Genomic DNA, 15,183 nt, shown 5'->3' on the forward strand with positions numbered 1-15,183 from the left:
ATCAAGCCTTCATGTGGTTTATTTTTGGCTTAGTGTCATACACAAACCAAGACATTAGTTTGTTCAGCAAACAATAGCTTAAAAAGGTCACAACTTAATAATACATGAAAGCAGACAAAATATGGTTAACGTGTCCAGCCCAGCTAGCTTCAGACCAGCTTTCTTAACTGCAGCAAACAGCTGAACCACAAATTAGCCAACTATATTTTAGCACATTGTATCATGCAAACCCAGAAAATTGGGTAGTTATGTAAACCATGGGTTAGTTAACCAAAAGTATGCTGCTTATGCAGACTACCACCATTATTAACAGCCATAATTTATGTAAAGCACATGTAAATCAGAGACAAGTAAACTTTTTTTTAAAAAAAATGTATAAAACATTTATACAAAGAAAGATTTAAAAAATTAGAGCTTCACTTATTTTTTAAAAAATGTTCATGTGGTTCAGTCTAAATTTTACAGAATATCAAAGTAGTAGTACTAAACACTCAGTTTTGAGGAGAGGCTGGATCTCCTTATTGATACAAGCCCTAAATAGAAAATGAGATCACCATGTCTTGATCAGCATGCCTTCATCACACATCTCTGGGAAAATCTCATGTCTCAGAAGGAGTTCCCAGCATAATGTCTTCATCTACAGCAGGGTTTCTCAACCTCAGCAACATTAAGATGTGTGGACTTCAACTCCCAGAATTCCCCCAGCCAGCATGGATAGTCTACACATCTTAATGTTGCTGAGGTTGAGAAACACTGATCTACAGAACTTGCATGTCAGTGTTGCTCTGGCAACATGCCAAACACGCTCATAGTTACTCACTGAGGAGTCAGTGTTGCTCTGGCAACATGCCAAGCACGCTCGTAGTTACTCACTGAGGAGTCAGTACCTTCAGATGCTGTCAGTCCTTACTGAAGGAAGACATCCTAAGAATGTGGAGAACCAGAAAGAGCTGGTAACTACACAAATGGCTGACATGATTAACAAGCTAGCCCCAGAAGACTGAAAAGGCACATGTTCCAAGTTTGCCACCATATGGCAAACCACCGATTGTCACAACAATGGGATCCATCCTCTCGCACAACACCAAGTTTATGGAGTGATAACTTAGGACAGCTTCGGGACATTCTGCCAAATTCTAGCCATGTAAGAGTGATGCGCGAGAGGACTAGAGTCTACAAATGAAATGCAGGCCCTCTGTGCATCATGTTACTTCTCTTAGCAGAAGTGATACCCCTCACCCATGGATTCTTGATGCTGAAACAGGCTAGGCGTTTTTTTCACAAGGGGATCCTGCAATGAACAGAACTGGGAACCCAAGTTGTTGCATGTGCTTCCTGTTCCTAAGCTTATGGGGTCTATTAAGTGATCAGGAGCATTTCTGCATTAATAAACCAGGAACAATATCAATGTGCCCTGTAGGCCCCATTCGGCTGGGTCCAACCCCGGCAACCGAATGGACAAACTCCTGGATATTCCCCTAGTTACTCTACACAAGGAAGCACACACAATCTGTTTCACCTGACCAAACCAGGTTTCTTCCATAGTTCAGGGAGTTCTTACCAAGCTAAGGTGTCTTGTAAAACATGGAAGTTCCCTTTTTAAAAAGTATTCCTCCCTAAGAAATGAAAGAAGTTTTCAAATAAGTACTTGTGCAGTGGTAAGGACCATTGGGATTATTGCTTTTCTTCATGTCTCTGCCAACACAGAATCATCACAAAAATCACCTTAATCTGGCTTAATGGGAGTTTTGAAGCAGGGAAGCATCTACCGCCATTCTTCCTAAGGCATCTTCCATTCCCCGTAAGGTAAACTTGTGCTATGTTTAGTCCTAAGCTTCTACCACACATAAAAGCAATTTTAGTGTGAGTGGTAGCTGCTGGTTTGCAAGATTCATCTTCCCAAAGCTGACTGCAAGGAATTTTGAATATTAAGTAAGTTCTGTACCTTTGCTTTCAATACGCACGGTAACTGTGCCATTCAGTTGTCCCTCCTGAAGTGGACCTGGGAGGAGGAAAAAAAAAAACAAGAGTTATCTGAACAGAGAGGGAGCTGAAAGGATGTATGAAAGAAATCCAGAAGTAGCTTAGCACCTAGACTAACTCTCCACTTGGAAAACCTCAGAGTCCAGGCTTCTAAAAAGCAGGCAGGTCTAGTACAAACTAAATCAGGTATATGTAATTTACATTAATTGTAACTGTAACTTACATTTAAATGTCATTTATATCACAGTTACTGTTACACTCCATGAATTATTCTCCCCTTCTGTCACATTAAAAATGAGAATTCAAAGGCAGCTCTTGATGGGGGGGCATACTCCAGGCCACAGGTTGCATCCTCCTCGTCTTGGGGATGGGAATTGCTTTCTGGACACACCATTAAACTCATCTGCTAGAAGATGTATTGTTTTTCTTACCCGCTTGACCCCGGCTGGAGATCTCATTTGCCAGCCTCTCAAAATATTCAGGCAAGTCTGTGTATTCCTCCCCATAGGAGATGACTTTAATCCCTTTGTCAAGCATGTTCTCCCGGAGTTTCTTAAATTCATCCACATCCCCACGACGTACGAGCATAAAGTGCTCCAGATCTGATTTGTGTTTCACAGCTTCTAGGAAGAGGGCTTGGAAGGTTGTATCATCCACAGTCCAACCACAGCCTAGGAACAGGAAAGATTTGGCTTCGTACAACTTCTGGATCTCCCGCTTTAAAGGACAAAGCAAACAAACAAACAAAAAGACACAGCGTCTCTTATCTTCATAAAGGAAAATTTTAGGATTATAAAAGAGTAAAAAGCCAGCTCGGTCAGATCGTTGCAGTGAAAGCACAGCCATCTGCTTGAAGGCTGTTGCAGAAACCCATGAAAACCATATCACAGTTCAATATTTGGAGAGGCAGTTCACCACGGAAAAACCCTCCTAGAAGCTACTGAGAGAAGATTCAAAGGACTAGCTCCCACTCCTTCCTAAGAGGAGGACACATCTTTCACTCTCATCCTGTGTCTGTTTTGGAGGAGACCAGACCAGAGACAAATAGGGACTGATGGTCTGCAGAGAAAGTTAAGCCACATTTGGTTTAACGTTCATGATGCCTTAAGCAAGCCAGGAACAAGTCAGAATCAACCCTGAAGATGAACAAAGCAACTGTGACTTGTTTGGTCAGATCTTGATTTGTTTTCTCCACTTTTTCTGACCTGTCTGAAGAGTTCAATGGGCAGAATGCTAAAAAAAAAAAAAAAGCCAGGATTCAAGGTCTTGAAACATTCTCTGTGGGCTGATATTGGATAGGAACTATGTATGGTGTATGTGTGGAAGACTTTTCTGGCCTAGTATGGCTGGCTGAAGGTGGACAGAAGTGGGGATGAGATGGACTCCTTAGAGATCTATATATTGTCTCCCTCCTCCCTGTATTGTTCCAATTTCAAATGTGCAGCTCCAACACCGTGGCTATTCCTAAATGCTTATAAACTCAAGAACCAAAAACATCTAGCAGTCCTCCCATCTGAGAACATTCTTCATTCCAAAGTCAGCAACAGCTAGTAGGGATCTGCAAATCTCACCATAACTTCTACATTGCGTAGGACATTCTGGTAACCAGCAGGATGAAGCACTATTCCACTGGGATTGGTGTAGACTCCATGAATATGAAGGACACTCAGCTTCCTCTTCTCCTGTGCCCACTCAAGGACCTATTCAATGTAAGCAATCTAGGCTAAAAATTGCGGTAAAACAACACCCGGAAGACCACACTTCCATTCTAGAATCACATTCAACCTCCTGATCTCTATTTGTTAATTTGACTGGTGATTTCCGCTTAAATGTCTCTGTTGCTGTCTCATTCCTTGCTCAAAACTTTGTCTCCAACATTTCAGAAGTAGAAAGGAGAACGTAAAATGTTAATTTTAGGGCCATTTATATTTTTATTGCTTATTGTGTGGTACAGAATATCCACTATTGATACAAATACACCTCATTTTGGCTTTCAGCTACCAGCAACAGTTTATAGATACTCTAGGCAAGGCTACCATTCAGAATTTCACTTTTGGGGAGAGAACCAAAGCAAGCAATAGGTATTTTGACAGGGTTCATGTATCATGCTAAGCCACAACATGGTTTGTGTGCTTTTGGCTTAGCGTAATGTCCAAATCCTTCCACTTTTGGCTTATTCATTAAACCATCATTGAAGACATGGCTTGACATCTTTTTTTTTAAACAGCTTTTCTTTTGCCATACCTTAACTACTCTAACATTCAACGTTTTTCTTCTCTTAACCAAGACCGACACACAGAAAAGATTTTCATACGTATTTCAGATGTTATAACACTTCTATGTCCTACGGTTACCTCTGTTTCACTGTGATAACGCTCTTCTTTTCACTCTCCTGCTCTGATCAGGAGTGTCACATGCATAATTTTATGATACACAAATGCCACACAAATGGCAAAGTTCAGGAATGCATACAGAAGCTCAAGCACGGAAAACCAGACTAGAGATAAAGAAATGTCTCTTCCTCTGTTGTTTACATGCTTTCAAAGTAAATTAGGCATCAGGCCAATTGGTTTTTTAAAAAAATCTACATGAAGGAAACTTGACTTTTGGAACGTAAACTGCGGAGAGGATCATTTAGGGGGTTTCCTCATCTGCTTTTTCTTGACACTCCTGTGCAGACAGATCTCCTCTAAATGCCCCTTGGATTTGTTAAAGGAAGTTGTAGCAAGAGTTCTAGAAGAAGGGAACTTTTCTCCTGCAACTGAAAGACGCAGAAAATGAGAGAGGAGCGGTGCTTGGGAGCTTTTAAAGCTTTTTCATGGGAGATTGCTCAGCAAGATGTGACTCTTCTCCTAGGACAAGAAAATGGGACACCATTACCTTTTTCTCATCGGTGAGGTCAAGAGATTCAAGCTGCTTCCCCTGATCAGCTGCATAGATTTCCAGCAGGTTATCAAAGTTTGTGGTCAGAACAAGGGCACCGTCCCCCATCAGGTGAAGCACTGATCTCAGGAGTTGTTTCCCGGTGTCTTCCATCTTGGACTCCAGGTCATCAAAGACCTCGTACAAGCAGTCTTTGAAAAAGGAAGACCTGACATTGCTTGTGCGCTGCCAAGGAAACAGACACCCCAAGATCAGAATCTGGTGCCACCTGCCCCAACTCTGTAGCCTCCCAGATGTGCTGAGCTCTCATTCTCATCATCCCAAGCTAATGTGGTTGCTGGAAATGATAGGACACACACCAGAAGGGCATCAGGTTGGAAAAAGGTGACACGCATCACCAGACTCCACGCGTTACCACCCTCAAATCAGTTTGGATGCCCAACTTCTTCTCTCCACCCAACTTTGGCTCTTTTAAAAGTAAGGGATGGGGATCTCTTTTGCACCCATGGATGCACATTTTTTTAATATCATTGGTCAAAGGCCATGGGTAGAGGAATGTGTAGCCGTGATGCTGATGGAGGAGGCACAGCCATAATGCTCAGCCTTCTCTGAGGACGGCATTTAAAACAGAGCCGTTAACCCTACTGGAAGCTAAGTGGGTCAACTGTGCTTCTGGTTTCAAAAAAGCACTGACGCCAATGACATTCAACTGGGCAGCTGAAATTTTGCAGGGCCATCCATCCATCCATCCATCCCCATGGGCCATCTTTAGCATACCCATTCTAAGCATTTTTAAAAAAATTTCCAGCTGGCAAAACATTCCCTTCTGGGCGCCTCAACTCACAGGAGACAGTTTTTGGATCAGATCATGAGCAACATGGATGAGGTTTTTATTGTCCTCGAGACACTTCTGAAATCTTCTCCTCTCCTCCTCTTCCAGAAGGTCAAAGTCAATTGCAGCATCCAGCAGGGCCTGGATTAAGCCCTTCCAAGACTTCAAGGCTGGCACTTGAGGAGCGACGGCTGCACTGATGCCTGTTCCAATCACCAGGACTAGATCCTGGGGCTTTTTGCATTTTAGACTTGGCAACAGTTTCCTACAACCAAAGGGGGCAGGGAGAGGACAGCAGGGAAGATGTGAGCATAATTATTATGTTTCTCTCTTGCCTTTTCCCCTAGGATCTAAGGCACACGGTCCTCCCTCGTCCCCTTTATCTTCCTAAGACTGCCATGAAGTAAGTTATACTGTGAACTGATGACTGGCAAACAGCCAGAACATTTGCAGTCCTATCAAGGACAGCAGTGAAGAACCTCTACAGTCTAATAACTTCGGTGGCTGTATTTGCAAGGCAGTTACACCAAACCAAGAGCAGAGGAAAAATAACAGAAGCTGACCTAAGGAAATAATTTCCCTGCATAAGATGAAAATGGAAACACTAGAACCACCTGCTAGAATGGGGATTTTTAGGTACAGAGATTCAGTTTGGAAAACTGCTCTTTGAAGAATGACTCCCCAAGCAGACCAGAGAATGGGTCAAACTTTACCTTTGACTCCCAAATTCAGAAGATACAGAGATCCATTTGAAAGTATCCCACTTACCTAGGCTTCTTCGCAGCTGGCATTCCATCCTCCAGCAGAGTTCCTTTGTCCAGCCTGAGATTTGCATTAGAAGCCATCCAGTTTCTAGGGTGAAAGATAAGTTTTATGCCAGGAAGCTATGTTCTCCAAGCAAGAGAAGATCCATAAGCTTGCCAAGATTATGCTGAATATTTTTTTATTATGGTCACTGACCAGAATTGCCAAGGTTATGTTGTGAACTCAGATATAAGCTCATTATCTCTTATGACCTCACCTGCTGATCAAGGGTCAAAGCAGCACTACCTTGCTCACATGTCACTCCAAGAAGTATCTCAAGAAAAAAGAAAAGCCAAATTTGAAGCCTAGCAAGAAGGACCAAGGGATTTCTTTAAATTAGGGACAGGCTCACCACGGTTTGGGCCTCAATACCAGCCAGCTGCTGCCTGCATGGCCAAGAGCAATGGATTATGGAAATTTGAGGAAGACTCCATGGTACATCTGAGAGACTAACAATGGGTGGGGATTAGCTACTGTCAAACTACAGGCCAAAAAAGTGTTATCTCTTGCTTAAGAATTTATGGCCTATTCTTCTTACAATTTAAGATGCTGTACTATTTGAAGCATTTCATTGGTGTTCCAAACATCAAACTCTTCCTGAAATGAAGACTAAATTATGAAAACATCCTTTCATCAAATAGATTGGAGAACATCCTTCCCCAACTTGGTACCACCCAGATGGCTTTGACCATACTGGCAGGGAATTCTGGAAGTTGTGGTCCAGCATGCTTGGAAGGTACCAGGTTGAAGAAGGCTAGCTTGAAAGATTGTGATAAAACACTACACATCTCTCTTACCTTTTTTCTTGAATGCACTGCCTTAAATCCTAATTCCCTGCTTTAATTCAAACTAGGTTGAATAACCTAAATCAGAACCACAAATGGCAGGTTGAATATCTGCATAGAATAGGGAACATTTCTGGTCTGCACATTCTACAAATATGTTGGGACAGCAATTGTCAATTGTTAGGGTTTGTTTAAAATAAAGATGCCTTCAAGTTCAGCTCAATTCTGGTAACTCACATAGACACATCCACGTAGTTTACTTGGCTACAATGTAATTGTGGTTTGCCATTGTCTTTCAGAGATGTTCTTTTGACAGCCCAGTCTAATTAACAGCTAACTAGAATTCTCAGGTAGCCCCCCATTCATATACTTAGCTTAGCTTTCTAGGTGAGCCAAGATCAGCTAGATGTTGCCACAGTATAAAATACTTCCTACAAATGTAAAAATGACACATAACAACAGCAGCAGCAGCACATCCAGGCCCACTGTGTCCATCTTCTACCTACAGGGACATTTTTCTCCTACAGTTTCCCACCACCCTATCTAAAATTCTATTCTACCCGTTCAGGGTCTCACTCTTCCATTCTTAGATAGCCTCAGTTAATTCTCCAGCCTAGCTGCTACAAAACAGATTGATCCCTAGTTCAATCCCTTAATGAGACTGCTAAGAAGGGGTACAAAGACCAAGTTAAGAGAGAACTGGGCTAAAAAAAGGTGGGAAAAATAAATGTATCAATGTAAAGATCACTGAAGGCAAGATGCAACTGTCTTTTAATTCAGCAGCCACTCAACAACCACCCCCAAAAATCTAGAATAAAAACTGGATTAGTTTAGGAATCCCACCGCTAAGGGTTTTATTCCTATTCTTTGGATGTTACACATCTTGGGGCACGTCTTCTGACCATGAGATTGTATATGTCCTCAGATATGATTTGAGAAATAGGTCAGTGACCTCTATTAGATGAAATTTAACTTGCTCTTCAGAGTTTAGGGCTTCATCAGCAACTTTGGCTACATTCTTTTACCCTCCCTTGTTTTGTTTTTGACTTGAAAAACAAGAACAAGTCAAATATTGCATTCTATATGTTCCTTTATCTTGCTAGGAGGAAAACTCCAGGAATTCCCAGGTATCCCATGCTTGCTGGGAAATTTGGGAGTGGTTGGCCAAAATATTTACAGAACACTAATTGGGGAAGGAGATCCAATTTGGTGTAAAGGAGGAAGATAATGGCAAACCACTTCTGAAAATCTTGCCAAGAAACCTGCAGGGACTTGTCCAGGCAACTGCCAGGCATCAGGAATGATTTGAAAGTGAGCACACACACACAGAGACAGAAAATGGGGAAGGCTGCTATGCAGCGTTCGGATGGCAGGCTAAATGAAAAAGCCTAGTAAACAAGCATGCAGTTTACTCTCCAGTGTATGATGCTCTTAAACCATGATTTGTAGCTCTCATCAGCCAAGTTTCTTTGCTTAGTGCGTATGCAGAGTGTCAATAATTTTACTGTCCTTAAGTCACAGGTCAGAGACTGTAACTGTCTGTAGGACTGATAACAGCATGTCTTCATCACTCACTCTGCACTCACATACAGATCAACCCCAAAGGAGTCACTCTTGAGTCCAGGGGGATCTATTCCCATGTGAAAGGATTTAAAGCCAGGGCATTTATAACCAAGCTGAACTCTGAACTCTTATTTTCCAGTTTTCATGCCCTATAATCTAAATTACTATGCTGAATCAATAATGCATCCTACCCCCACTCTTTTGGGAAGTAGGATAGTTGCCAAACATTATCTGCTGAGATGAAAAGCAGGAAGAGGAAGAATGTTTGAGATGCAGGAACTATCTGGTTTCAATCCCCCGTAACGCTGACGAATATTCTGCCATTACAAGATCTCCATACTTCCTGATTAGAAAAGAAGCCATCTTTCAGTTCAGAAAACCACCTACTTCAAAAAATCAAGACACCCCCCCAACACACAAATTGACATGCTCCCACCGCGTGTGTGTTAATACTGCAGCTCTTTTGTCCCAAACATACTATGTCTTCTGGATTTTCAGGACTAGCGATCAAAACATTGTCTTGCAGATACCTTAGATCCCTAAGCTGCCATTTTTTGTCCTATGACCCTTTTGAGCTAGAGCTGTCAGGCGAGTGATTTGTTCTCCCTACTTATTCCCCCCAAAAGCAGCCAACGTGTCCCACTGCTAACAGAATCAGTCTCATTACATACAATTCATAGATTGTGCTAAACCATAAAGTGGTTCACTTCATTATGGTTTAGAGTGATGTGGGAATCTTGTTGCTCTTGGGCCTTGAAAGCCACGGTTTATAGCTTAGTAAACTGTATAAGCCTGAACCAGTCTCTTCCTCCTTTTATTAGACATTTTAAAGAAGTGATATCAACAGAAAAAAAAAAGGGGGGGACACAAAGAGAACAAGAAATTAAAAAATGCCATGGAGGTTATAGTTTTCCATTATATCATTAGTTAATTAGGAATAACTGAATATATAAAGTTTTAAAATATTAATGATTGCTATGAAGCTCTAAGCTGAACATGTGTATCAAGAACCATGGTTGACACAATATAAATCACCAAATAAGATTAGGTACAATAGTTAAATTCATCCATGTTGCCAAGAGTCTGTTCTAATTGAAATACCCTCAAAAACTGAAATACGGACTGTATGCCTAGAGAAACACAAATTTTGGATACAGCACAAATCCATAGGTTAAGCTGTAACCGAGGAGTGGTTTTCAGTTTGAACTGAATTCTACATCAAATTTATTTTTAAGATACAAATGTATTCACCTACCCAGTTTCCACGTTGACAGCTATGAGTACGGAAGTCAGATTTTTTTCATGGGACCATATTTAACCTTGTAGCTCACTATGGGGAATCTTGCCACTAATTTACCACTGCATCTCTTCTGAATTTCATATATAGTTAATGGGGACAAGACAAAAAGCATCTTTATCGTTTTATCCACAGTCTCAACTCAAGAACACCATCACTGCTCCAGCCAAGTGCTGGATGACTCCTTCTTCAGCACCTCTATGGGAAAATGCCTGGCTGGGATCTTCAAAGACAATCTTCACAAGAGCGTGGAGGGCTTCCTCACCAATGGGCAATGGCAATCCATAAAGGGCACAGCTTGTACCAGCAGTAACCAAGAGCCCGTTTAGAGAAACAGTCATCCAGAAGCTCATCAGGAGACTTTGGTACAGTCAAATGCTCTCAGTCCAATCTGCCTCACAGGGTTGTTGTGGGGGAAAATTAGAGGAGGTAATAGAACCACTTTGGTGTAGTGGTTACAGGCACCAGGCTAGAAACCACAAGACCATGAGTTCTAGTGTTGCCTTAGGCATGAAGGGTGATGTTGAGCTAGTCACCCTCCCTCAGCCTACAAAGGAGGAAGAGGCAATGGCAAACCACTTCTGAAAATCTTGACAAGAAAACTGTAGGGACTTGTCCAGGCAGTCACCAGGAGCCAACACTGACTCAAAGGCACACGCAAAAATACCAGCCATAGAACCTTGAGTTCCTGGAGGGAAGGATGCTAACAACAACAACAACTATTATTATTATTATTATTATTTATTCATTTAAAACATTTATAATCAGAGTTGGGTGGCTAATAAATTCAAACAAACAAATAAAATAAGCAGTTCAATTGATAAACTGGCTGCCTAAGCTTTGAGATCAGCTACTACGGAAAGATCACAGTCTGCATGAATGCAAGGATTCCTCAGATTTTCCTTTGCATAAAAACCTCTCCCATAAACGTCACCTCTTTGCAAGGGGGCTGCAGACCAACCTACCGTTTGGGACTCAGTGAGGGCATCTTTTCGTGACCGGGAAATAACAGAAGGCTGTTTTGCGGGGGGCGGGGGGCCGCCAACGAGCCCCAACAGCCACCACCCTCGCCCAACCCCAAGCCGTTGCCAGTCCCGGGGTGCCAGTGGGAGCCCCTTTACAAGCGCTGCCCGCGGAAATGAAGGCGGGGAGAGGGGAAATAAATGAGAGAGGCTCCTTCGCGCCACCCACCCACAGCTGCACTGGGGGGAGACTCAGAGGCAGCGCCCCCTCCTGCAGCCGGCGCTCGCCACCCCACGCCCGGCCGAGGGTCCGGGCCTCCCTGCCGACTCAGCCCCACCGCGGGCGGCGCGGTACCCGCTTACCTTGCGGCGGGGAAGGAGAACCGCCGCCGCCGCCGCCGCCGCCGGAAGGAACGGCATCTCCCTCCGCGCGGGCAACGAGTCCGGTTCCTAGAGAGTCTCCCTTCCTCCCCCCCCCCCCCCCGCTTTCTTCTGTATTCTCTTTCCTCTCCCGTGTTTATCGCAAACGGAAGTTCAGGCGAGCGTAGAGAGGTAGAAATGTAGAGAAGAGAAAGTGGTGGAGTTGGGGATTCCGGGTTCCGTAACAGGCTTTTTTTCCCCTTCTCTCCCCTGAAGCAGTAAATAGGAAAATCAGAAACATTGCTCAGAGATGAGCCTGAGCTGCGTACCTTCTGCTAAGCTGTAACGTGGTTGGGTTTGGCATAACGATGTTCTCTTCTAATAGTATATTATGCATATGAGATCAGTCAGCCCCTATGTTTGTAGACCAATGTTTCTCAACCTCAGCAACTTTAGGGTGTGTGGACTTCAACTCCCAGCATGCTGGCTGGGGAATTCAGGGAGTTGAAGTCCACACATCTTAAAGTTGCTGAGGTTGAGAAACACTGTTGTAGACCACGGTTTGCAGCATAGTGTTACATTTGACTCCCAGCATTATGGCTTATTTAGGTTTTCCTGTGATGGATGAACTTATATGTGGGGTTTATGATGTTGATAGACAGGACAGGGATTGCTGATGCTTCTTCTCTTACCTAGCACCCTTCAGATGCACTTGATTGTCATGACCATGCTAGGTTGAAGATGATAGAATTTGCATCCAATGCATCTGGCAAGATGACGTGTGCTCCTCCAGATGCTGAGCTGGAAGTTCCATCACCCCCTACAAATAGCCATGCTACATGCTACCCAACCGAAATGGCTATTAAAAATCTTTATTAGGTTATCCCTTCTACATTGCATTATCTGACAAATAAGGCAAGAAGCAATTCCCCTGTTACTTTTTTCTCCCCTCTTCATCAAAATGTTCAATTCCCTGGGTAATTTCTTTTAAACTGGGAACATCAATCAAATCCATTGCCACCACTGAGCATTGTTTCTCATCATGAGTTTGGAAGCCAATCAGATGCTAGGAGCAAAAAAGAAGCAAAATGCTCAGAATAGATTAAGGGATTCTGAGACTCTAAATTCTAGAAAAACATACAGAACAAGAGTTAGAAAATGGAACTGATATCCCAAGAGCTGTTAGACTCCCTTTCACTGGATATTTTCAAGCAAAGGTAAAGTGATATTTTAATTTGGATTCCTGCACTGATTAGGACGTTGGACTCAATGCTACAGTGGTCCCTCAACTGTGAAATTCTAATCAAAGTGTGTTGCACCCCCTTGTGCTCCAAGTATATATTCAAAGCTGGTTCTGAATACCCAGCAAACTCAACATCTTAATGTGCATCAGTGAAGTAATGCAGATAACTGGCTGAAAATTCTAGGATATAGACCCAATACATCAGAAGGTCATCAGCCTTATGATGTCCAGAGTAAATTTCCAGTTGGGCAATACTGCAGTAAGGAAATTAGCCTCTGGTTTTAAGAAGGCCTTCCTTTTCAGATAGTAATATATGTTATCTGATTGCCTTCAAATTGTGGTAATCTCATCCTGCTATACTTTATCTGGAAACCCTTCTAGTTTATTCTGCAGAAGGACACCTTGAAGATCTGCCCCCACATACTACCCTGGTGGTACCCAAGTACCCAAATCATGATCACGTGACCACAGGGACACTGTAACAGTTGTAAGTGTGAGCACTGGTTGCAAGTTGTTTTTTTCAGTACCGTCGTAAGTCCGAACCATCACTAAACAAATAGTCATTAAGTGAGGACTACCTGTACTTAGTGTCATCCAGATGTGATGAAAATGCTCCTCTCAGATTCCCTTGCCGGAATTTGGAGGGTAGCAAATTACTGCTTTGGAGGTACTCCTTTACAAGAACTACTACAGTAGTTCCTTGGTGTCTTCATCGTCTTTTGCCACTGACCGTTCCAAGCATAACGTCTTTCTCGAACGATGTTGATCTCATGACATGACCAAAGTAACTAAGTCTAAGTTTTGTTATTTTTCCTTCTAGTGACATGACCGGTTTTATGCACTTCAACACTTCTTTATTTGTTATCTTTGCAGTCCAAGGGATGTTCAAGAGCTTCCTCCAGCACCATAGTTCAAAAGAATCAATTTTCCTTCTATCTAACTTTTTCATCGTCCAACTTTTACAGCCATATCATAATTCCCTTATTTCTATAATCTATTCTTTCTAATCATCAAAACCATAAGTCACAAAATCATTTTCTTTTTTACGCAAAAAGTCCATAAAGGGTTTCCAGTCATTGATGAATGTTAATAATGACCTTTCTCTAATCAAAGAAGTCAGTCTGGCCTTCTCAGCAAGTTCTGTCAATTTCATCAACCATTCCTCCATGGTGGGTACTGCCAGATCTTTCCATCTTTGTGCATATAGTAATCTCACCGCAGTAATCATACACTGAAATAACCTTTCATGACTCTTTCCTAACTGTTTATCCACCAATCCTAAAAAGATTGCTGCTTGCCTCTAACCAAGGAAAAGCAGATAGGCCTTTTATGTGAGCTGGTTTCCCAAGGAGGGCACACCTGGCCACCCAAGGTTAACTTTATGGTTTCACTGTGTCCTTACCTGAAAGGCAATCGTGTTTGTATTTAAGCACAGGGAGAGACCTTGAACTAAAGCAGAGCAGCTTCAGAGAAGACTGCACTATCAAAACCTTATCAGCCATCCTCAAATGACTTTTTCTCTCTCTTAGGCACTGACATCAAGTGGGTTCACTTGGAAATAAATACTTTCATTGAGCAAATTGCCATGCAGATCTGGGGCATCATCTGCCCTCTCATTATCCTACAACTTGTCACACCTGGCTGCATGGAGAAAGGTAAGGCTTACAGGTAAATTTCTCCCTCTCAGCCACCTTGCCATCCCTTGTGCAACGCCTTCTGTATCTTGGAGGTTAGGCAACAGCTGCAAAATGGAAGCGTTGCAGAGGACAGAGAATTGGGCTGATGTTGTGCAGTGATTTTATTTTATGTTTCATTCATTTCTCATCTTGGGCCACTGAGAATGTTTTTGGGATAGCGTATTGTGCAAACAAGGCTCATTGGGTTAGCTGAAGAAAGCCTAGTGAGAAAGTGTCTCATGCAAACACATTTAAACAGTTAAGTGACAACCAAGCATCCTTAACCAGGCCACTTACACACTGCTACCTTAGTACTGTAGTTATAGTGTCTGTTGTTTAGCATATTGTGTGAAATCAGGGCATTTGGTAAGTGTACAGTTCAGTGCAGAAAAATGGATTAATCCAGGAATCCAATGAAGCATGCTGTGTGTGAACTTTGCTAATCAGTAACAAATGTAGTGAAGATCAGCTATTTTGCTGTAATTTCACAAACATGACTTCAAATAATTGTGTTTCTCTCTTCAAAGTAAGTTTAAAGTGCATAAAGTACATCTTCAGATCATGGACTTGATCTTTTTCAACTTAAGATTAAAGTGCCTGCAATACCTTTGTTCTTCTATTTTCAAATACCTTCCAGGACATCTACCGAGAAAATGCAAGTTACCACCGAAGAAAGGATACTGCAGAAAATTTTTGGAAAATGTTTACTATGATCCCAAGAGAAGGATATGTAGGAAATTCATTTACGGAGGTTGTGGTGGCAATAAAAATAACTTTGCCAGTGTACAGGATTGT

At 42.4% G+C, this 15,183-nt stretch overlaps 1 protein-coding gene across 3 annotated transcripts in view; it reads right to left on the reverse strand.

Moving 5' to 3' along the window:
- The window catches only part of FAM118B (family with sequence similarity 118 member B), a 257,749-nt gene extending 246,257 nt beyond the window's left edge, over positions 1-11,492 (reverse strand). The window contains exons 1-8 of one of the 3 annotated variants that reach the window (XM_063310971.1): positions 10,974-11,073; positions 6,467-6,550; positions 5,711-5,963; positions 4,864-5,091; positions 3,555-3,683; positions 2,415-2,700; positions 1,946-2,002; positions 5-1,616 (exon numbers count right to left, since the gene is read on the reverse strand). In XM_063310971.1, the coding sequence (XP_063167041.1) occupies positions 1,600-1,616; positions 1,946-2,002; positions 2,415-2,700; positions 3,555-3,683; positions 4,864-5,091; positions 5,711-5,963; positions 6,467-6,543 (1,047 nt within the window). In that variant the 5' untranslated portion in view covers positions 6,544-6,550; positions 10,974-11,073 and the 3' untranslated portion in view covers positions 5-1,599. Of the gene's footprint in view, positions 1-4; positions 1,617-1,666; positions 2,003-2,414; positions 2,701-3,554; positions 3,684-4,863; positions 5,092-5,710; positions 5,964-6,466; positions 6,551-10,973; positions 11,074-11,472 lie in introns of those variants that run through there. The other 2 variants (XR_010068461.1, XM_063310970.1) reach the window with 2 other exon arrangements.
- Between the last annotated feature and the right edge of the window lie 3,691 nt (positions 11,493-15,183).

The sequence above is a fragment of the Candoia aspera genome, chromosome 9 (genome assembly GCF_035149785.1).
Source record: "Candoia aspera isolate rCanAsp1 chromosome 9, rCanAsp1.hap2, whole genome shotgun sequence".
NCBI classification, from domain to species: domain Eukaryota; kingdom Metazoa; phylum Chordata; class Lepidosauria; order Squamata; family Boidae; genus Candoia; species Candoia aspera.